Source organism: Globicephala melas, chromosome 10 (assembly GCF_963455315.2).
Source record: "Globicephala melas chromosome 10, mGloMel1.2, whole genome shotgun sequence".
NCBI lineage: Eukaryota > Metazoa > Chordata > Mammalia > Artiodactyla > Delphinidae > Globicephala > Globicephala melas.
The window spans coordinates 69,516,091-69,540,216 of record NC_083323.1 but is presented as its reverse complement, the minus strand read 5'-3'; the positions used below and the strand labels follow the sequence as shown (position 1 = coordinate 69,540,216).

Sequence of the window (24,126 nt, the reverse complement as noted above, 5' to 3'; positions counted from 1 at the left end):
TATATTAATCTCTCTTTTCCTGTATTAAGCCTATACTATTTTAAATACGATAAGGCTTTACTTTTCTTTGAGGTATAATTTATATAAAGTATACAAGTACTCAAGTACTATGTACAGCCTGATTTTTAAATATGTACACCCCTGGGTGATCCAACTCAGATCAAGATATTAACATTTCTCATGCTCCAGAACGCTCCTCATATCCCTTCTCAGTCAGTACCATGCTTCCAAGATAACCACTATTCTGATCTCGATCACCACAGATTAGTTCTGTTTTTGAGCTTCCTAGAAATGAAATCATACAATATGAACTCTTTTGTGTCTCACTTCTTTTGCTCAACATTTAGTAGAAATTTCATCTCATGTTGTGTGTAGCAGTTTATTTTTTTTCATGCTATGTAGGATTCTATTCTCTATATCATAATTTTAAGATTAGTCTAGATATCCAACAGCGCAACTCCCTCTTCCTTGTTCTTTTTCTTCTTTCAGAGCTGTCTTGGTTATTCATGTGCCTTTACTTTTGTATATGAAGGTCATTTTCCACCAAAAAAGAAAAAAAAATCCTACTGAGATTTTTGTCTGAAATTACATATAAATCACAGAGAAGTTAATTTTTTAGCAATATGTATACTTCCCACTAATAATTATAGTATATCCTTTTATTCACGTCTACTTTTATGTCCTTCAATAAAACCTTGGGTACTTTACAGAATTTGCTGTATAAGAGGTATTTTTCATTTTCTAACTGGTTGTCAATTTGAATGTTGAGCTTGTATCCAGTAACACTGAATTCTCTTATTAGTACAGTCTGTTGATTTTTTAAAAAATTTTTTCTAGGGATATGTTCATCTCATTTTTCTTCCTTTCCAATCCTTTTGTATTTTATTTCTATTTTTTTCTTATCTTATTAGTAGAGATATATTTGTCTTATTCCTGACGTTAAAGGGAATGTTTCTAAGGTTTCGCCATTCAGCATGACACTTGCTGTTTGAAAGACAGCCTTTACTGGAAGAAAAAAGTTCATTTCTCTTAATGGTTTGAGGGTTACCTTTTTAAAAAACATTAATGAGTGCTGAGTTTTATCATATACTTTTACCAATTCTTGCAAGATTTTTTCCCTAAATCTTACCATATAAATTACATTGATATAATTTTCAAATATTGAACTATCCTTACATTCTTATCCTAATTAAAATTTTTCAAGAAAAAATAAAATAATAAAATTTTTATATCTGTTCATAAATGAGATTGAATGTAATATATTTTCTCTTGTATATTCTTTTCAGTTTAGGTTTCAAGGCTAAATTTGTCTGATAAACAACAGGGCAGCTCTCCCTCTTTTTCTATTATCTGGGTCAGTTTGTATAAAATTGGGATTACCTGTTCCCCAAAAGTATATGTGAAATTATGATTACAAAATCACAATTAAAACTAATCCTTCTGATACTACTTCACACCAACTTTAGGATGGCTTTAATCAAAAAGAGAGATAATGAAAATGTTGGTGAGGGTGTAGAAAAACTAGAACCTTCATACATTGCTGGTGGGAAAGTAAAATGGTACAGCTGCTCTGGAAAACAGTCTGGTAGCCCCCCAAAAGGTTAAACAGAGTTACCATATAACCCAGCAATTCTACTCCTAGGTATACACCCAAGAGAAATAAAAACACATGTTCACACAAAATCTTTCACACAAATGTTGGTACCAGGACTGTTCATAATAGGCAAAAAATAGGAAAAAAAATCCAAATATCCATCAACTGATGTGGTATATCCACACAATGCAATACTATTTGGCCATAAAAAGGAATGAAGTATATTGATCATGCTACAACATGGCTGGACCTTAAAAATATTATGCTAAATGAAAGAAGTACACCACAAAAGGCCATAAACTGAACGATTCCATTGTGTGAAATGTGTAGAACTGGCAAATCTACAGAAACAAAGAGTAGATTAGTGGTTGTCTAAGGCTTGAGGGTTTGTGGAGAACTGGGACTGACTGCTAATATGTACATGGTTTCTTTCTGAGGTGATGAAAATATTCTAAAATTGACTGTGGTAATGATTGAACAATTCTGTAAAAATATTAAAAACCATTAAATTGTACATTTTAAATGGGTAGGTGGTATGGTTTATGAACTATAGCTCAATTAAGTTGATATTTAAAAAAACTTCTTGGGGAAATTTACTATAGCTTCAATGTCTTAGTGGTTTTTAGTTCCTATGGGTTTTCTTTTTCTTGTACAATTTTTGAATGATTTTTTCCCTAGAAAACAGACCATTTCACCGGGTTTTTAAAATTTATATACACATAAATTAATAGTGATTTCTTATGGTTTTAAAAATTACAATTTGTAATTACATCCCATTTTATAACTTTATTATTTGTGTCATCTGCTTCTTGGTGAGTACTTCTAGAACTTAATCAACTGAAAAGAACCAGCTTCAATTTGAATGAACATTGCTACTATTTCTATTGTTGATTACTTTCTATTTCATCAAATTCTACTTTTATTTTCATTTCCTCTTTCCTTCTTTCTTTGGTTTTACTTTTTACTTTTTTTAGTTTTTTGAGCTGTATATCCGGGTCACTTATTTTCTTTCAACCTAATACATGCATTTAAGGTTACACATTTACCCCTAAGCACCACTTTTCTTATATCCCTCAAGTTCTGATACAATGCTTTTGTTGTGATTCAGTTCTAATTATTTCATAATTTCCACTATTTTTTTTAATCCTTGAAAATTCTTAGTCATTTTTTCTTCAATATTGCTTCTCTACCATTCTCTGTATTCTCTCTTCTGAAACTCTAATTAGAGATACTCTGGAGCTTTTCAACCTATTTCTAAGGTGTCTTAGTTTTTATTTTCTATTTTTCATCTCCTTATCTCCCTGTGCTCTAGTCCTGGAAGAGTTAACCAGTTTTATCTTGAAATTAACAACTTCTGTCTTTAGCTACATCTAATCTTCTATTTTGCCCAATGATTTTTTTTAAATTTATTTATTTTATTTATTTATGTTTGGCTGCACTGGGTCCTTGTTGCTGCACGTGGGCTTTCTTTCATAGCGGCGAGTGTGGACTACTCTTAGTTGTGGTGCACGGGCTTCTCACTGCGGTGGCTTCTCTTGCTGTGGAGCACGGGCTCTAGGCGCGTGGGCTTCAGTAGTTGCAGCGCACAGGTTTAGTTGCTCTGTGGCATGTGGGATCTTCCAAGACCAGGGATCGAACCCATGTGCCCTGCATTGGCAGGCAGATTCTTAACCACTACACCACCAGGGAAGTCGCCCAATGATTATTTTATAACTAGATATATTTTTCATTTTCAAGATTTCAATTGGTTAATTTATATATCTACATATATTTTTTTATTGACTGTTCTTATTCAATTATAATGGAATATGCTCTGAATAATAAAAAAGGAATAGATATACTTTAATCTAATATACTTTTAGGTGAAATGTTCTTTGAAAAGTTCTCCATTATAAAATTCTTCTTTAATGTCAAAAAAAAAGTACTTCTTAAGAGCTCTCTTGAATGCTATTCTACTGAATGTTATCCCACTGTGCCTACCTGCATCAAGGCATGGAAAGAATAAGTCCTATTATTGCCATTTTAGAATTAGAGAAACTGAAGCACAATAAAGTTCTTTATAAAATACTTTCTCCCCAACTTTTGTTTGAAAAATATCAGAGCCACAGAAAAGTTGAAAGTACAATGTATACCACCATACCCTTCACCTAGGTTTTAAACTGTTAAAATTTTCCAGATCTGCTCTCTCTCTCCTTTTCTCTCTCTTTACATACACATATCACCACATCCAGATACCCACACATTATTCTTCTGAACTCATCATGATATTTCACTTCTAAATATTTCAGCAGGCATCTCTACAGAACAAGGGCATTCTCATACCATATCACACTAAAAAAACCAGGAGACTGAAGAGTCGGCAGATTCAAATCAAACACTTAAATCATCTGACTGACTGTTCTTCATTTTGGCTTGTCTAATTAGACCTGAAGTGGTTCTCTGGTGATTATTTAGAAGTGACAATCAATTTGTCAAAAAGCATTTCCTTCCTTCAGTGACCTTGAAATCAGATTTCATTTACTGCTTCATCAGACAGGTATCTTAAATCCAAGCATTTCTGAAAAAATCAAGCAATAATCTTCTAAGATATTCCAACCTCAAAAATCAAGTATACTACTACACAGAGTCTTAAAGTGAATACAATTGAATTAACACTCTCAAAGCTATACATTCTTTTCTAATGTGCAATGGAAGTTTATAGTGTATTAAACAATTATAATTTCACTATACCAGCTTTGAAGGAAAAAAGTTGTTGCTCTTAAGAAAAAATACACAGTACAAACAGGATTGATTAGCCAAATGAACCCGTTTTATAAATGAAAAAACTGGCAAGTATATTTGTTTTTGGTGTTTTTTTTTTTGCGGTACGAGGGCCTCTCACCGTTGGGGCCTCTCCCGTTGTGGAGCACAGGCTCCGGACGCGCAGGCTCAGTGGCCATGGCTCACGGGCTCAGCCGCTCCACAGCATGTGGGATCTTCCCGGACCGGGGCACGAACCTGCATCCCCTGCATCGGCAGGCGGACTCCCAACCACTGCGCCACCAGGGAAGCCCTGGCAAGTATATTTGTGATTCTACATAAAAACTAATTTTTCAATGGGCACGATTTAATCTCAGTCACTAATGTTAGGAAGTAAGATAGCACAATAAAATCCTATCCTTGCTCTCAAAGACCATACAAGTCAGCTTAAGAGTTTTATATCATAAGAAATAACAATCAATACAACCTGAAGCTAATATTTAAAGCTAAACTGTGTCATACAGATAAGAATTATACCTACAATCACAGAAATATTTAAGATCAAACTACAATCAAATAATAGCTAATAAGAGAAGTTACTATGTGCCACTAGGCACTGTTCTAAGTACACTCCAAGAATTAGTTAATTCAATCCTCGTAACAATCTCATTTTTCCACTGAAGAAGCAGAAATAACAGAGATGCCAGCATAAAAGGATTTATGTAAGGGGTAGGACCTGACCTCAACCTTAAAGTATAGAGAAGAAGAATGAAAAGAGGGTCATTTCAAGAAAATGGAAAAGCACAAGCCAAAGCATAAATATGAGAAGTATCCTGGTAAGACCAAAACAAAAGTTTCAAATTGAAGAAATTAAGGCTGGATAAATAGGATGGGATTAGATTACGGGAGGCCCTAAGTACCCAGCAAATGGATGAAATTTTATAAACAGCAAGAGCACGGCACCACTACAGGTCTTTATGTGCTATAAGTGGCGTTTTAACAATGGTAACCTGGTAACAATGCAGAATGAGTGAGAGAGAAATGGGAAGCAAGGAACTCAGTCCAATTCTAACATTTACATAAATAAATGGGGTTGGTACATGAGGAATCACAGAGCTCATAGTGAACCAACTATGTCACCCCTTCACATCAATAAGCCAATCCATTATGAATAATGAAGTGGTAAGTATAATTGCAACACACCCTGAATTATTTCCAAATATACCTTCAATGAAATTAAAAGGTACATTGAAAACTAGGTCAGTAAGAAGTAAAACTATTCTTGCTGTTTAGTACTGTGCCAAAAGAATTTGGCCGAATTTGACATAAGCAGAAATTTTACAGTACAAGTATCTACTTCAATTAAAACAAACATCACAAATAAAGGAATTAAAATAATTCAACATATAGCTTCCTCACACTGCTTTAGAACTATTGCACTATTTATCAAAAGGCAATAAATATATAATTTTTATAAACAGCTATTATGTAAATGTATACTTTAAAATTAATGTCACATTTATTCATGTACCCATTAAGGACTAGGTATTTATCATCCATACAGTAAATTCTATAATCCACATCAAACTTACAAAAAGAGGCTATCCCAAACAACTTCCTCTCTTTGTAATTAAATGAACTCCTGAAGAGAAGAAATGTGGGGAAAAAATCTTAAGTCTGTGAAAACTAGATTACTTACCAGCAACTTGAGTTATCCTATTGGGTCTTTTCCCTCACAGATCCACCTCTCTTGCCCTTCTGTCCAGCATGAGAATCTTCCTGATGGGCATCCACTGGAACTGAGGGGGCATGCAGTACAGACGCATATGTAAGAAAGTTGGGGGGAGGGGATTTGGGAGATGCTAGAGACATGCTTCAGTGTGCTTGCTTACCTTCCTGAAATTGGAAATTTCAACGGTCCCTTGGTCCTCGAGGCATTCACAATAACTTCAAAGAATGTGGATCTGTGGAGATTACCCAATAGGAGAACTCCAGTTACTGGTAAGTGATCCAGCTTTTTCTTCTCTATCAGAATAAGAAAATTATTTAAATTCATTTGAGATTATTAATACATGTAGAACTACAGGGGACAGAGTTGTAAATTCATCAGATTATTATATATGAACGCACCAAAGTAAATACAAAAACAATGTGCTAACTATGAGGTCAACAGAAACTTCTGGCATTATCAGAAACACAAGGAAAAGAAAATGATTTGAATGGTTTCATTTTAAAATCTCCAGCTGTAACAAGAGCTATATTTTAATATATAAAAAATCAGCTATCAGACTATTCTATCTCACTAAAACACCACCATCATTTTTTAATATGAGTAAAGGATAATTAGTTGATCAAAATCTACCATTTCTTAACTAGCCATTGTCATTAACATTGCTTGAATTTTGGTGTAGAGGCCACCACAGTGGATTAACAATCTGTAAGACTTCAGATAAAAAGCATCAATGCAATTCCCATTCATCAGTCAATAACTCTTTAAAATAACCATTTGTCACCTACAACAAACCAACCACATACACATATACAAGTATGTCCACAAAAAAAAAAAAAGTATGCCAGGCCACTGATAAACAATGATGCTGATTTTAATGTAAATAATTGTACAAAGTAGTACAGTAATATTTTTGATTAACTGTTATATTTTTTATTTTTATAGCAATAAATTATTTTATTTTACTTAATTTTTTTCCATTTCATTTATTTTTTTTACATCTTTACTGGAGTATAGTTGCTTTACAATGTTGCATTAATTTCTGCTGTATAACAAAGTGAATCAGCTATACGTATACATATATCCCCGTATCCCCTCCCTCTTGCATCTCCTTCCCACCCTCCCTATCCCACCCCTCTAGGTGGTCACAAACCACCGAGCTGATCTCCCTGTGCCTATGCAGCTGCTTCCCACTAGCTACCTATGTTACATTTGGTAGTGTATATATGTCAATGCTACTCTCTCACCTCCTCCCAGCTTCCCCTTCCCACCCGCCCCCCATGTTACACTTTTTAAATTGGACCTGTCATTGAAAAACAAAAAACTATTCCTAACAGAAGAAAAGTCTCCTCAACAGAACTTTATTTCAGGTTCACATGAAGACTGCCTTTACCTTTAACTCAATACATATTAATCAGGTACATGTTCATTTTAATGTGCTAGAGCAGTGATGACTTCAAACACTAGCTCTTACTGAAGATACAGATACGTTTCAGTTATAGTCTTCCCTGCTACCATTATGCTCCTATTTAATAATTATCCCCTACCTTCAAGAAACATATGGTTTCATGGTTCTTCGTTCTATGGAAAAAATTAAAGATAATGTATAGCTTTTCCTTTGTTTTAAGAGTAAACAGGATAAAATTGGGTATAAAATCATTACTCAACAAAAACAAACTGAAAATGTAATTCTAATGAAAATCTTAAGTGTCAATCTTGTTATAAGGTAGTATTTGTATTTAGTAAAGGTTGACAGCACCATGTCAACTGATTTTTCCTAGATTCCCACTTAAAAATACAAATTGTCTCAGATAAATTATATCCATTTTTATATAAATCTGAGTTTTAAAAAATAATAATAATTAATGCATTAGCTTTTTTTTTGGATGAATTAGGATCCTTTGTTTTTATTTTTCTTTTCACTTTTTTTTTTAACATGTTTTTGGGAGTGTAATTGCTTTACATTGTTGTGTTAGTTGCTGCTGTATAACAAAGTGAATCAGCTATACATATACATATATCCACATATCCCCTCCCTCTTGTGTCTCCTTCTCACCCTCCCTATCCCATCCCTCTAGGTGGTCACAAAGCACCCAGCTGAATCTCCCTGTGCTATGCAGCTGCTTCCCATTAGCTATCTATTTTACATTTGGCAGTGTATATATGTCCATGCCACTCTCTCACTTCATCCCAGCTTACCCTTCCTCCTCCCCGTGTCCTCAAGTCCATTCTCTATGTCTGCATCTTTGTTCCTGTCCTGCCCCTAGGTTCTTCAGAACCTTTTTTATTTTAGATTCCATATGTGTTAGCATACAGTATTTGTTTTTTTCTTTCTGACTTACTTCACTCTGTATGACAGACTCTAGGTCCATCCACCTCACTACAAATAACTCAATTTTGTTTCTTCTTATGGCTGAGTAATATTCCATTGTATATATGTGCCACATCTTCTTTATCCATTCATCTGTCAATGGACACTTAGGTTGCTTCCATGTCCTGGCTATTGTAAATGGTGCTGCAATGAACATTGTGGTACCTGTCTCTTTTTGAATTATGGTTTTCTCAGGGTATATGCCCAGTAGTGAGATTGCTGGGTCATATAGTAGTTCTATTTTTAGTTTTTTAAGGAATCTCCATACCGTTCCCCATAGTGGCTGTATCAGTTTACATTCCCACCAACAGTGCAAGAGGGTTCCATTTTCTCCACACCCTCTCCAGCATTTGTTGTTTGTGGATTTTTTGTGATGGCCATTCTGACCGGTGTGAGGTGATACCTCATTGCAGTTTTGATTTGTATTTCTCTAATGATTAGTGATGTTGAACATCCTTTCATGTGTTTGTTGGCAGTCTGTATATCTTCTTTGGAGAAATGTCTATTTAGGTCTTCTTCCCATTTCTGGATTGGGTTGTTTGTTTTTTTGATATTGAGCTGCATGAGCTGCTTAATGCATTAGCTTTCAAATGACCCACTCAGGCAAACAGGGGCACTACACAGAACTCCATTTCTAACTGTAATACAGAGATAAACGCCAAAAGGGCCATCTAGTTAACTAGATTCCTAGTTAACATCTGTTCCCTGAAAAGTAAGCAAGTACATGGCATGAAGGTTCTACGTGTTTGGATTGATGCAACAGATACAGGAGCAATAATCCAAATATTTTATCCTTATGGTATAAGCTAGTATAAAAGTTGTCATTAAGAACTAAATAACTTCCAATTTTAATTTATAGTAACACATGCAGTCTCCATTTAGACTCAGATCTTATGAATTGAAAATAAAATCGAGTGCATTTTAAAAAATAATTTGAGAATCAAAATATCTTGAAAATATTTTAAGGTAACCAAAAGGTTCACTTAAGAGACCAGCATTCAAAGCTGTTTGTTGTTGTTATCATAGCATAAGCGAAACTAAGATGGATTTTATCAGAACAGTTGAGAAAAGAAATTCCAGAAATTAGGATACTCTATTCAAAAGTATCCTCTGTAAGCTCTAATAATTGTAACGCCCATCCACAAAAACGTACTCCTTAGTAATCAAGAACCTAATCAAGTGTTTCACTAATGAGAATCTATTGCATAAAATCAATTTGAACTTTTGAAAGAACTGTTCAGAAAAAAAGAGTTATTTAGCTAACTTTCACTTCCACTACTACCCATTAGTTTAGACATTATATTTTGGCCAGAAGCAACTTAAATTACAACTGGTTTTGTGATTCCAAGTACATTATTTTCTAACGTTCAATTAAGATTTAAAATTCTAATGTAAGGTATTATAGCTGTGGAAAGTTGTTCGTGGTAAATCCTGGACTTGAAATCCTTTAGCAGTGTAATAAAATTCAACATTATACATATATTCACACATATTTCAGTGACATTATTGATGATTCATAAATATGGGGGGATGTGTGTACCTCAGTTAACCAAAATAAGGTCAAAAGTGAATTATACACTTACTTACTAAATAATGTTATTTACAGAAACTGTCATCCTTTTTTGCTCCTTAAACAGCTCATCAGATAATCCGTTTCTTAATTAAATTTTCCTTTCCTTCAGCCTTATCCACTACTTAGCTCTACATGAACCCATAAAGAAACAAACAAAAAGAGTACTATTTTCTTAACCTAAAATCAAGATGGAAAAAACTGTATTTATCTGTAAAATAGGGGTAACAGCAGAACCTACTTCACAGAGCAATTGTGAGGATTAAGTTAATAAAAATATAAGTAATGCATTTAAAAACCATGCCTGGAATCTAACCATATATCAAATTGTAACATAACCACCCAGAAACGGAATTATTTTCAAATGATTTTATATATCTTTAAAGAACTATTTAAAAAATTCTAAGTTTAGAGATTTAGTGTTTGTATTAATTTTGGTACAGCTGGCTCTCTTTATCCAGGGGTTCTGCATCCACAGATTCAACCAACCATACATCAAAAATATTCGGAAAAAAAATTCTACAAAGGTCCAAAAAGCAAAACATGCTAACAACTATTTACATAGCACTTATATTGTATTAGGAATTATAAGTAACCCAGAGATGATTTAAAGTATATGGGAGGATGTATGCAGGTTTATGTTTAACTCCTACACCATTTTAGTAAGGGACTTGAGCATCTTCAGATTTTGGTAACCAAGAGGGTCCCAGAACCAATCCCCCACAGATTCCAAGGGATGACTGTACTATTATTTTGAGACTATATTCTTTATATTGCAAGATAAAGAAAATAAGTAATTTATGGTATTGATTAGGAATCACGATGTGCAGCATGAAAGAGATACAAGAACACATGAATATTAAAAGTGCAAATACCACTTATACAAAAATACATATAATTTGGAAATAGTTAAGAAACATTCTAGACAGTAGTTACTAAGTAAATCACTATCATTATCCTACCAATATAGAAATTATATCTGCTAATATTACAAAATCAGTCATTCCATTAGATTTACTAGTAAAGAAAGCTCCTCAGACCGTTAAAGTTGCCAGAAACATTTACACAAATCATTTTCAATGTTCCAATACCCGATTTTTATTTATAAGCTAGAATTTTAGAACTGCAACTGCTGACAAATTCTAAAAGTATGAGAAAAATAGTACATATTCATGTTCTTGACTGACATTAGACAGTAAAGATACTAATATTCCATCTGTTCAGAAAAGCTGAAGTGGAGGGATGCTAGCAGGTAAGCTCTAGGTCCCTAGAACCACTGCTCTGGACAGAACAGCTCTCCATTTATCTATTTTATATTTTGGGTTTCCTCCATAAGCTTCCCTTTCAGGAAAGAATTCTGCAACAACCACAAAAAGTTTTAAACTTTAAAGGACTGTGTGATGAGCAGACTTTTAAGATGGTCCACAATGATCCCACCTCCTGGTATGCATGCCCTTCTGTATAATCACCTCCCTCTGAGTATGGGCTGGATTTAGTGACTCACTTCTAAGGAACAGAATTTGGCAGAAGTAATGGATGTCACTCCCAAAATTAGGCTATAAAAAGACAGTGGCTCCCGTTTTGGTGACTTTCACCCAGATATCTTGCTTTGGGGTAAGCAAGCTGCCATGTTGTGAGCAGCCCCATGGACAGGCCCACATGACCAATAAATTAATGTATCTGGCCAACAACCAGAGTCCTGAGGCCTGCCAACAGCTGGAAGCAGGTATTCTAAGGCCTGCTGACAACCCTGAGTGAGCTTAGTTGTGGATCCTCCCTCAGTTGAGCCTGAGAGATCCTGAGCCAGAACCACCTGCTAAACGGCTTCTGAATTCTTGACAAGGAAGGAAAGGAGCAAGAAAGGAAGGAAGGGAGAGAGGGAGGGAGGGAGAGAAGATAATAAATGCTGATTGTTTTTGGCCACTGAGTTTTGTGGTAACTTGTTATAAAGCAACAGGTAACTAATATGGAAAGCATTACAAAGTAATCAGTATTAAGCTAAAAGTTGCAAAGTGACTATTAATTAGGTTCCTAAAAAGGAACTCACAGAAAATATGAGTTAATGGGTGGGGGCCCAATTTGGAATTTGGTTCTTGGTTTTTAGGTCCAAAAATTCAACCTAAAGCTAAAGCAGGTAAGACTCAACTGAACTATACCAACCAACCTCCTCAAACTGATTAATAAACCACACACCACCTTCCAGGGCATTTCCTTCCCAACAAATCTGGACAGAACCAAAGCATTACAAAGAACTGCATAATGCACACAGTCTAAGTATGCAGCAGCCCTGAAAACTGGTTGTTGTGTCTACAAGCTACTTTTTTTAACTGAAATTTTTTAAAGTTTAAGATGCAGTTAACTTAAATATAAAGAAGCCTACATTACTACAACTCCAGAATAAAGCACCATTCTAGCAACCGCCAAATAACATCTCTCACTTCCTACCACCTCCTGTACTATGCTAAACACTAACCAGTTGGCTGTGTGGTTTTTCTTTTTATATTATTTTGTGTTCTAGTCATTCTTCCTAAGGATACCTTAATCACATTAATTGATCTTCAACAATATTCTGATCTTCCTAATTTGACAAATACCCTAGTCCCATAATTAAGCACCACATTTTATAAACCGTATCTTAAAATGGGATACTTCTGTAGAAAAGTAATATCCTCTATTCTTAATAGTTTCTGGTTCCAGGAAACATTTTCCTGATCCTAGTCCAAAATGTGAGAAGCATTAGTCCTTCATTAGCTAATTATAGTTAGTATCCAAGTTAAAGATCGGTTGGCCAAAACGTTCGTTCGGTTTTTTCCATAAGATGGCTCTAGTAGCACTTAGTTGTCTTTACTTCATTCGAAACAATTTTGTTAGACTGTATGTGACAGCTGTCATATCAGCGTGCCTTTTAAAAAAGACTTGTCAAACTGGTGAATTTCTGTGTAGCCTTTTTTTTTTTTGCGGTACGCGGGCCTCTCATCGCCGTGGCCTCTCCCGTTGCGGAGCACAGGTTCCGGACGCGCAGGCTCAGCGGTCATGGCTCACGGGCCCAGCCGCCCCGCGGCACGTGGGATCCTCCCGGACCGGGGCACAAACCCGCGTCCCCCGCATCGGCAGGCGGACTCTCAACCACTGCGCCACCAGGGAAGCCCCTGTGTAGCCATTTTAATACTGAAGATGGAAGAAAATAAGCAACATTTTCGGCATATTATGTTTTATTGTTTCAAGAAAGGTAAAAACGCAACTGAAACACACAAAAAAGATTTGTGTAGTTTTCTTAAGTTTCATGCTGGAGATTTCTCACTGGACGATGCTCCACGGTCAGGAAGACCAGTTGAAGTTGATCAAATCGAGACATTAATTGAGAACAATCAACGATATACCACGCGGGAAATAGCCAACATACTCAAAATATCCAAATTAAGCATTGAAAAACATTTGCACCAGCTTGGTTATGTTAATCGTTTTGATGTTTGGGTTCCACGTAAGTTAAGTGAAAAAACCTTCCTGACTGTATTTCCACATGAGATTCTCTACTGAAACATAATGAAAACATTCCGTTTTGAAAACAAATTGTGACAGGCAATGAAAAGTGGATACTGTACAATAATGTGGAACAGAAGAGATTGTGGGGCAAGCGAAATGAACCACCACCAACCACACCAAAGGCCGGTCTTCATCCAAAGAAAGTGATGTTGTGTATATGGTGGGATTGGAAGGGAGTCCTCTAATATGAGCTCCTTCTGGAAAACCAAACAATTAATTCCAACAAGTACTGCTCCCAATTAGACCAAGTGAAAGCAGCACTCGACAAAAAGCGTCTGATATTAGTCAACAGAAAACGCAAAAAGCGTCTGATATTAGTCAACAGAAAACGCATAACCTTCCATCAGGATAACACAAGACTGTGTTTCTTTGACGACCAGGCAAAAACTGTTACAGCTTGGCTGAGAAGTTCTGATTCATCCGCCGTATTCACCAGACATGGCACCTTCAGATTTCCGTTTATTTCAGTCTTTACAAAATTCTCTTAATGGACAAAATTTCAATTCCCTGGAAGACTGTAAAAGGCACCTGGAACAGTTCTTTGCTCAAAAAGATAAAACGTTTTGGGAAGACAGAATTACGAAGTTGCCTGAAAAATGGCAGAAGGTAGTGGAACAAAAGGGTGAATATGTTGTTCAATAAAGTTCTTGGTAAAAATGAAAAACATGTCTTTTATTTTTACTTAAAAACCAAAGGCACTTTTTGGCCAACCCAATACACAAAAATAACAGCTAACAATACTCTGAATGTCAACAATTTATGTCAACACGATAAGGAAATCAATCTTTTACTTTGCAGTTTCAAATTCTTTTTCTCACCTTTTCTGACCATATTAAAATTAATCTAACGAGATTCTAAGCCCTGTATTAATTTTCAAATCAATTCTTAATAACTGTCTCTAAAACATAAGTGCATATTCTTGATGTAAAACAGTTATTTATTTTTAAACAAATTTATTTATTTTATTTTTATTTTGGCTGCACTGGATCTTTGTTGCTGCACGTGGGCTTTCTCTAGTTGCGGCAAGCGGGGGCTACTCTTCATTGCATTGCGTGGGCTTCTATTGTGGTGGCTTCTCTTGTTGCAGAGCACGGGCTCTAGGCATGTGGGCTTCAGTAGTTGTGACTTGCGGGCTCTAGAGCGCAGGCTCAGTAGTCGTGGCGCACGGGCTTAGTTACTCCGTGGCATGTAGGATCTTCCCGGACCAGGGCTCAAACTCATGTCCCCTGCACTGGCAGGCAGATTTTTAACCACTGTGCCACCAGGGAAGTCCTGTAAAACTGATTTATAAAACAATGGCAAATTTTTCTAGTATAATACGTTTCAAATAGTCTGAGGTCAACAGTAATAGTGCAACCTACTGACTATATTCTAAATAATAACTTTGTTATTCAGCACTTATAAAATCTAAATTATGGATATTAAGTTAAATGAACTTATACTTCTCAAAAGAGATAACCCACAACTGGGCTTATTAGAGCTTGTCTAGCATGGCATTAAAAGGTCACAAAATTATTTTTTGCCTTAAAAAAAATCTGAATCATGGGGCTTCCCTGGTGGCGCAGTGGTTGAGAGTCCGCCTGCCGATGCAAGGGACACGGGTTGGTGCCCCAGTCCGGGAGGATCCCACATGCTGGGCCCGTGAGCCATGGCCGCTGGGCCTGCGCGTCCAGAGCCTGTGCTCCGCAACGGGAGAGACCACAAGAGTGAGAAGCCCGTGTACCGCAAAAAAAAAAAAAAAATCTGAAACATGGATCACATCAAATCCCATATACTCCGCAATGACTACCACTTCACAGACCAAATATACTGTACAGTTTTATGAAAAGTGCTGTGATTTGCTTGGTTAGCTGACCTAATGCTATGATTCATTCCTTCTAAAAACAGAAGATAAGGACTTCTTCAAACTATACACGCTCCCTCACAATTAACTATGCAGTTTTCCAAGAAAGCGTTCCAAGTTGTTGCACTTACCACTTAAAAAATTCTTGATACCAACATGGACCCAATTTTTTAAATTAATTCTATTAATTTCTATAACCAGGAGTTACCTGTAAAAGTAGAGGCTTGGTGATATTTAGATAAGAATGCTCTAGATCATTAGAGCACTCTTCCTTGAAACAAGTTAGTTAGTAACATAATTTTACTCATCTCCTGACCTACCATTATTAATCTCCTTTATTAGATATAATTTAGAACTGCTGTAACTACCATGGAAAGCTTAGTGCAAACACTATGCAGGATTATAATCTTGTTACAATTTAAAATATAAATGTTAATGCAACACTTGTTAAAATAAACATTACACAGAATGCAAAGGAAAAATTAAGATTCTGATGAAAGTAAAAGCCATTTGCCATGGCCAACCACATCCCCTCCTTTTCAAAATATTCTCTTCCCTCTATTCCCATAACATTACACTCTCCTGGGCTTCTCACTCCCTACTTAATTTTTCTTTCTCCTCTATTTCTTTCTTCATCTTTGTAGGATTCTCTTCTTCCACCACCACAAGGAAGTGATGATATTTCTCAAGTTTCTGTCCTGGGTTCTCTTTTCTCATGCTGTTCTATCTATTCTTTCCTTGATCTGTCTTGATCTGTCTCACTCCCATGGCTTCAATTTGGTCATGTATGCTGATGACTAACAAACATGTATTTATAGCCCTCATCTCCTTCCTAAGCTTAAGCCCCACATATCCAACTGCCTCATAGATCCCCCTTCTCAGATTTCTCTCAGATGCTTGAAATTCAACAGACCTAAAAGTGAACCACTACCTTCCCCAAAACCTGTCCTTCCTCTTGTTTCCGGTCAGTGACAAGTACCACCATTTACCTAGCTGCATAATTAAGCCAGAATCCTGGGATTTATCCTTGATTCTTCCCTCTCTAAAACCCAAATTCCTATCTCTCACAACCATATCCAACCATCCATCAAGTTCTATACATTTTCTACTAAACATATCTAGAATCCATTCACTTCTCTCTCCTACTGGCATCATCCTTGTTTGGGCCACTACTGTCTCTTGCCTAGACGACTGCAACAGCTTCCACCAAATGGTTTCTCTACCGCTAGTTAAGATTCAACACAATAATCACAACTTAGAATAAAATGCTACTTGCTGTGGTTTCAACTATGTATTGTGTCGATGACAAAAGAAAACATTTTTTAAACTGCTGAAAAATTTGAGTATGAAGGTAATTTAGGTTGACACAAGTTCTTTTACGAAGTAAATGGTTATAATTAGACATACTCTACCCAACTCACAGGCCCATGAAATGAAATGAAATGAAATGAAATGATGTAAATGTTCCTTAAAAACAAGTGGAAAACAGTTTAAAGCAACAACAGAATCAGATAAATGATAAAGAGACTTTGCAGTTCGGTTAAGCATTGTCAGTACCTACGCAAGACACAATGACAGACACTGGGATTTTTTAGTTAATAACATTTACAATTATTACATTATTAACTAAAAATTATGTTAAGTTCCTTACATCATTTATCACATTTAATCATCACCACAAAGCCCTATGGTTAGATGACCATAAATGGCATGGTGGGGATTTAAACTAAAATGTGATTCTGGACCAGTCGCACTACTCTCAAGGAAATTACAGTTCAGGGAAGGAGAGAGAAACAAAATAAAATATTTTCAATACACTGTGTAAACATAATCATCACACTTTGCACAGAATGCTTTAAGAGTAATTGAAAGGGCATTCATTCTGGCCTATGGATAAAGAAATGCTTCTTGAGAGAGATGATGCCTTGAGCAATCATAAAGAATCAGAAAGAAACTGTGGAGGATAAGAGAGTACAAAGCAGAGGAAATAATATAAACAAGACACTGTGGCCTAAAAAAGACCATGACCATGCCGTCTGACCATCCAACCTTGAAAGCAGACTTACTCTTTAAGTCTGACAAATAGTTAAAAAAAAAAAAAAAAAAAACGCTGCTTTTAACTATTCAATTCTGAAGTCTATATATACTGCTTACCACTATTACACTACCAAAGTACTTTCTAGATGTAAAAACTTTTACTGGTAAGGCCCAAATGTTTATGTGACAGTACACATCAGCTTAACACACACACACACACACGAAGGGAAGAGAAGAAACAGGCAGAGAGGGAGGGAGGAAAGGAGGGTAAGAGGGTGAAAATATCCCTGAAGCAATTTGTGGAAGTATTATTTTTTAGTAGAAAACACTTCTTATGTTCTGGTTTTGTCAGTCACCCACTAGAATCCACACATTTGACAATAGGGACTGTTATATATGGAAGTCTATTAATATATTACCACTCATGTATTTCACTGTTTCAGCTAATATTTTGAGGACTTACTGTATGCCAGGCACTGTGCCAAGTACTTTACAAGAATTATCTCATTTAATCCTCACAACACTTGGTTGTTATTATCATCTCCATTTTACAACTGAAAGAACTGAGGCTCAAAGTTAGTAACTTTCACAAGTTCACACAGCCAGTAAGTGGTGAGACTAATATATAAGCACAAATAGTTGAGCTCCAGAATCAAAACTCTTCACCACTATACTACATAATTGCAAGCAACTCATAAATATCGACATTCTTTTCTTTTTTCTGCTTTCCATTATCATGAGTACACATAAAAATTAAAAACAAATACACAGTGGAAAAATAAAACTAGATATATTTTCCTGCACTAAAAACATGTATAATGAAATCCTACATAAGTGGAAGATGGCAAGACTACAATTAAAATGTAAATTACCAAGGAATATTACAGAAAAGTGCTGTGTGAATCAGAGACATTGTTTACGAAAAGTTGGCAACAAGGGAATACTGAGCAAAATTGATAACCACATTCATATAGATGATGAAATAGCCTTAAGTTTTATCAAAAAGTACAATTTGATGACATCATGAATTTAAAATATTTTTCATCTGTAAGTTGTACTGCTCATTACTCATCTAATCAATGATTATAGAGCCCTGGGCCTTATCAGCCTTGGTCTTAAAAAAGAAAGCAAAATGTCTAAGAAGATGGGTGAGAAAAAAGGAAAGGAACAGGGAAGAAGGGAGAAAGAAAAAAGGCTTTTCAAAGGGAAAAGCTTCAAATCTCCCCACCATTATACAAAACTCATTATTAGCTCTTCCCTTTGAAATGTGAGGCTAAGAATTAGTCACACAATTAATCCAGCCTGTGCTGAGCAGAATTTGAGTGGTAGAAGGCTAAATGGACGGAACAGGGCAATGATTCTCAAAAAAAAAGGTTTTAATAGCAAAACTCATTTAGGAAATAAAAATTAAGAGAAATCCTAACAAATAAAATGTATAAGAGCATAGATGATCTGGCTGAAGTGGAGTGTGGGAACACAAAGTCCCACTTGTTTGCTCCCATTGGCAGCCACTGAGATAATTTCAGGAGATCTCGGGGCTCCAAAGAGCACAATTCAAAACCTCTGGGCCCTTTTGAGGGAAGGACAGCTCTCTCTCCGCCAAGAAACCTGTTACTTGATTCTTACTGGCAAACCCATCTCCTCCTTACTCCCTTATTTCCTGCAACTTGCTCTCTCACAAGAGGCTTCCCAAAGCTGGCCCTGAAAGAACAGTACGGCTAAAGGAATGGATGGCTGTGCGTTCAAAGCTGTGCTAACATCTCTCTGGCCTGAGAGATGTTATGATGGTGGGCATTCTTATTTTCCTCCTTACACTTTAGTATCTTCAATGAACATGTAATACTTTTATCATCAGAAAAAGAGTTATTATCTTAAAGAAATAAATAATTCTATCCCCCATGCCCAGGTTACTTACGTTCACACTTGAAACTACTACTTTATTAAGATTTACCTAAAACAGGAAAGATTTTCTAGTAAATAAAGGAATGAGAACATTTTAGAAAGTAGGCTAGGAGACTCTGGGCCCTGGGTAGACAAAAAGTAAGGAAAAAAAGGATGGAGAAAGATGAAAAAACGACCAAAACAACTTTGCCTACTTTACAAATACACATAGAGCTCTACTTCCTGAGCAACTACTTCTCTGGCATTGAATATAATCTACTTGCTGCTGTTTTAGGTTGATCATTGCTAGTATATACTATAAAGGATGATATTGTGTAAAAGAACCCTGATCAGACTATAAAATATGTAAGGTGAAGTGATTTAGCTCATGTCTAAAAACTGTCAGAGAACTGTACAAATTTTTTATCATACACACACATTCACATACACTCAAATTTGTAATTTGTTATACTATCAGAGATTCTTAGAATTTATATCACAAATAAAAGAGGGAAATAATATTTACTGGGATTTTTCTCCTAAGAAATACTATGATATCAAAGAAGTCAAGATATACAGCACAATAAACGTTATTGTAAAAGACATCAAAATGAAGTTTGACATTTTAACTTCAAAAATATTTCTTAAAATGGAGAAAACAACCGACCGTCATTTTGTTTTTCATTCACTATAGTGCTAGCCCAGATTTTAACATAAGTTCTTATATCAGTTGTAAGTAGTAGGTTTAATGTTAGAAGTTCTCAAGATGTACAGCACTAGATGCGGTATAATGAAATTTACAAGAAGAAATCCTTAAGAAGTTACTTGCTACAAATTTGAATGCTACCACAGCAAGGTAATAAAAAGGACTTAGAAATCCAAACATTTGAATCTAGCACTAACCAACTATTGACCTTGAACAGCTCAATCTTTCCAGGCCTGTCTTCTTACTTGTCAAGAGGCTACTAAGCTAGAGCCATGAGTTCCAACAAATAGAAAAGACCTCACCCAGCAGATTGCTATGCATTACCTGGCAGTTCTCTAAGACTGCAGGACAGCAAGAATCCTCCAGAGTTGAAAATCCCAGAGGAAAGGGTTTGGAAACAATAGTGGCCTCAACAATTTCAAAAGTTTAAATAATAACATCTCTACCCCATACCCCTCAAGATCTTCCCCCTGAAAATTATCTTATCTCTACCACTAAGGTTTCAAGAAATAAAAAATAGCCTGTCTCAGAAAATGACTAAACACTTTGGAAGCTCTTAAAAGGTTCCTTCCAGCTCTAAAATTCTCAGTAATTCTGTAAATTTCCATAATAAACAACATTACAGAACAAAATGCCTACTGAATCTTTTTTTTTTCTTTTTTTTTTTTTTTGCAGTACGCGGGCCTCTCACTGTCGCGGCCTCTCCCGTCGCGGAGCACAGGCTCCGGACGTGCAGGCTCAGCGGCCATGGCTCACGGGCCGAGCCGCTCAGCGGCTTGTGGTGTCCTCCCGGACCGGGGCACGAACCCGTGTCCCCTGCATCGGCAGGCGGACTCTCAACCACTGCGCCACCAGGGAAGCCCCCCTACTGAATCTTTTAAAACAGATGATTATCAACCACAGGTCATATATAACAAAAGGTAGAGATGTTGGCAATCATGAAAGCCAATAAACACTGTTAAGTGTTCAGTAAATATTTGTTAAATGAATAATTTAGTTTCAAAGTCACGATGACATAATAATATTTTACACACTTGTAAAACCACTAACATTACAAGTTATAAAAGATAATTATTTAAGGAAAATGTGTCTTTAAAAAAAAAAACACCTAAGGTTTCACTGAATGAAAACTTGATACCCCACAGAATGCTAATCTTTCTACCAAAGTATGTTGGCCAGATATCTAACCTTGAAGGAAAGAGGAATAAGCAAAGAAACCTAGAATAAGCGTGTGCAGAATTCTAGGATTTTGTTCACTTCTGATAATTTATTTCCAATAATTCACACATGTATATAGGAGGGTTCTTTTCCAAATAATGACTTAACCTGTATCAGAATTCCAACTTTTTCAAAGCTCATTTAAAAAAAAATAATAACTTCTTTTCTAATACCTATATTCCTCTTTCAACAAAACTTTACTGAACACCTATTATTTCCCAGGCACTTGGTTAAACATCTTCGAAAAAGATAATGAAAAACTCATATTCCTCTTAAGAAGCTCATAACGAGAGTAAATGCATACATCTAACAGAACCATAGTATGCTAAATGATAGAATAAAGGTAAGCGTCACAAATTGACTTTGAGGAACTAATTCCAGGAAGAGAATACAGCCATCCTCCTCTCTCTGGCTAATTTGTCCCATTGAGAGAGAATACTCAGCTTCATAAGAAAGACAAAATCAACTCTGGGTTTATGAGGAAATGCTGAAGTTAGATAGAGGTCACAATCAGAGATATCAACAAAAAACACAAAGGAATGCAAGTCTGGGATGGGCTTAGGAGAATGTCACAGGGACTAGATATGTGAGCTGGATCTTGAAGAATAAGCAGTTAACGAGCAAGGCAAAATAACAAATTCTAGAAAGATATCAATGACTAATCTTTTTAGCTTGACTGAACAATTAGAAATAATAAAGAAGCACAAGATGAGGGAAAATTCTTTTTTCAACGTCTGCCTATTTCTATAGTTATATAGGTGTCTGCTAATTTGTACAATTGATTTATCTTTGAAAGTAACATGTTCATAGATAACATAATACTGTCTCAATCATAAGGTAAAAATTACTTCCATTTGAATTATAATTAAATTTAATTCATCCCATTAATTTTAAATTCAGTGTAGTTCAAACAAATGCAAAATCTGAATTATAAACTATTTTTCAATTAAACAATCTCAAATACTACAAATCTATGTTTAGTATATTTTAGTTTTTGATAGGCTCTTGACATCAACTATTTTAACTTTAAATATCATTTAACAGAGAACCCACAATTTAATCGAGTAATAAAATATATTTCATAATATGCTGTACTCTTTCATGACTTCAGTAGTTTAGGAGAAATACTTCTCATTTTCAGCTATACTAAGTAAATTTCAGTAATCTAAATAACAAGACCTAAAGAAAATGTTGTGAGGTAAAAAATACACAATTTTCCAAAGTTATATCTTAAAAATGCTAAGGTATTCATGTACAATGTCATCCTTGAAATAATGCTACAACATGAAACTTATATAATGTTATATGTCAATACAAAAAATGATAAAGCTAAAAATGTTCTAAAACTGAGATAAAAGTTTTATTTTCTCTTGTACACATACATGCTTTTGAGAATGTGTATAAGAATAAAATATGGTAAGATGTGCTAAGTTCTTTATGTTTTTATTTAATCTTCAAAATAATCAAATACTGTTATAAAAATACTATTCCTGTGTTTAAATACTCAGAATCACTCATCTCAGTTACTCATCTAACTGTAAAAATTGTGCTTTTAATCAAATAACACAGTATCAAAATATGAAGAAAAATTTTGAAAATAAAAATAATGCTGAATCAATAAATACCTACAAATTATGGACAAAATAATCTGGTAATATTGTTACAAATATAATCTCAAAAGTTATTGGAGGGCTTCCCTGGTGGTGCAGTGGTTGAGAGTCTGCCTGCCGATGCAGGGGACACGGGTTCGTGCCCCGGTCCGGGAAGATTCCACATGCCACGGAGCAGCTGGGCCCGTGAGCCATGGCCGCTGAGCCTGAGCATCCGGAGCCTGTGCTCCACAACGGAAGAGGCCACAACAGTGAGAGGCCCAAGTACCGCAAAAAAAAAAAAAAAAAAAAAAGGCTGCCAACATCAAATACTACCGAGGTGACATGGAAAGAAGACTGAGATTAGGTCCCTGAGTTTAACAACTAGGTCACTAGGTTATATCAGAGCTCTCACTCAACAAAGGATAAAGGAAAGGGAAAGAATGCCTGCCGAAGTAAACCTGCTGTATACAGAAACCAAAGCTAATAAGACTCTATGCCAATAGTGTATAAACTTTTTGCTCTCAGGAACTCTTTATACCCTCAAAAGTTAAAAGAGCTTTTGTTTACCTAGGTCTTATCTAAATCAAGAAATAAATTACTATATCAAAAATAAAAACTGAGAAAAAAACTTAAATATACATTATTTCATTTTTTAAAAATCATATTTTAATATAAACAATATACTTTTATGAGAAAACCCTATATTTTCCAAAACAAAGATAACTTTGTGTGAAGAGTTGTAATTGTATATTTTTAGCTTAGCGGTACTCAACTACCCAGCTTAATAGAAGACATCTGGATTGTCATATCTCCTTCTGCATTCAATTTGTTGCAATGTGTTGTTTTGTTTCAAGAATATGAAGAAAATCTCGACTCCCACAACTATGTAGTTGAAAAAGGGAGGAGTATTTTAATAGGCTTTTCAGATAATTGTGGATATTCTTCTTTGATACTAAATAAAAGCACAACAAAGAGCTGTTTCTCAAACGTTAGCTGCATGTGAAATCTGGAAGCACGTCAATGAAGTTTTCATAGTGTTCCCTTAAAATCCATTGGTTTATTTTATACTTTGAGTGGATTATCTATGCATGGTTTTGTAACATCATACATTGGTTACTGGGAAATACTGGTTTACTGAGTGATGCAAATTTTCCAAATGTTGACAAACCACATAATAAAATATCAGAAATTACATTCATTGACATAACCATCTGATCTCATCTTTAAACTACTAGGAAGCTCTTAAGCTCACTGTAGTGGTTACAAGCTTTCAAAAATTTTAATTTTCACTTGAAAGCTCAGT

At 35.4% G+C, this 24,126-nt stretch overlaps 1 protein-coding gene across 3 annotated transcripts in view; it reads right to left on the bottom strand.

Moving 5' to 3' along the window:
• The window catches only part of YAF2 (YY1 associated factor 2), a 71,660-nt gene that overhangs the window by 41,727 nt on the left and 5,807 nt on the right, over positions 1-24,126 (bottom strand). Inside the window, exon 3 of one of the 3 annotated variants that reach the window (XM_030835373.3) lies at positions 6,226-6,297. The exons of 1 other annotated variant lie outside the window; for it this stretch is intronic. In XM_030835373.3, the coding sequence (XP_030691233.1) occupies positions 6,226-6,297 (72 nt within the window). Of the gene's footprint in view, positions 1-6,225; positions 6,359-24,126 lie in introns of all 3 variants that reach the window. One more of the 3 variants, XM_030835374.3, reaches the window with a different exon arrangement.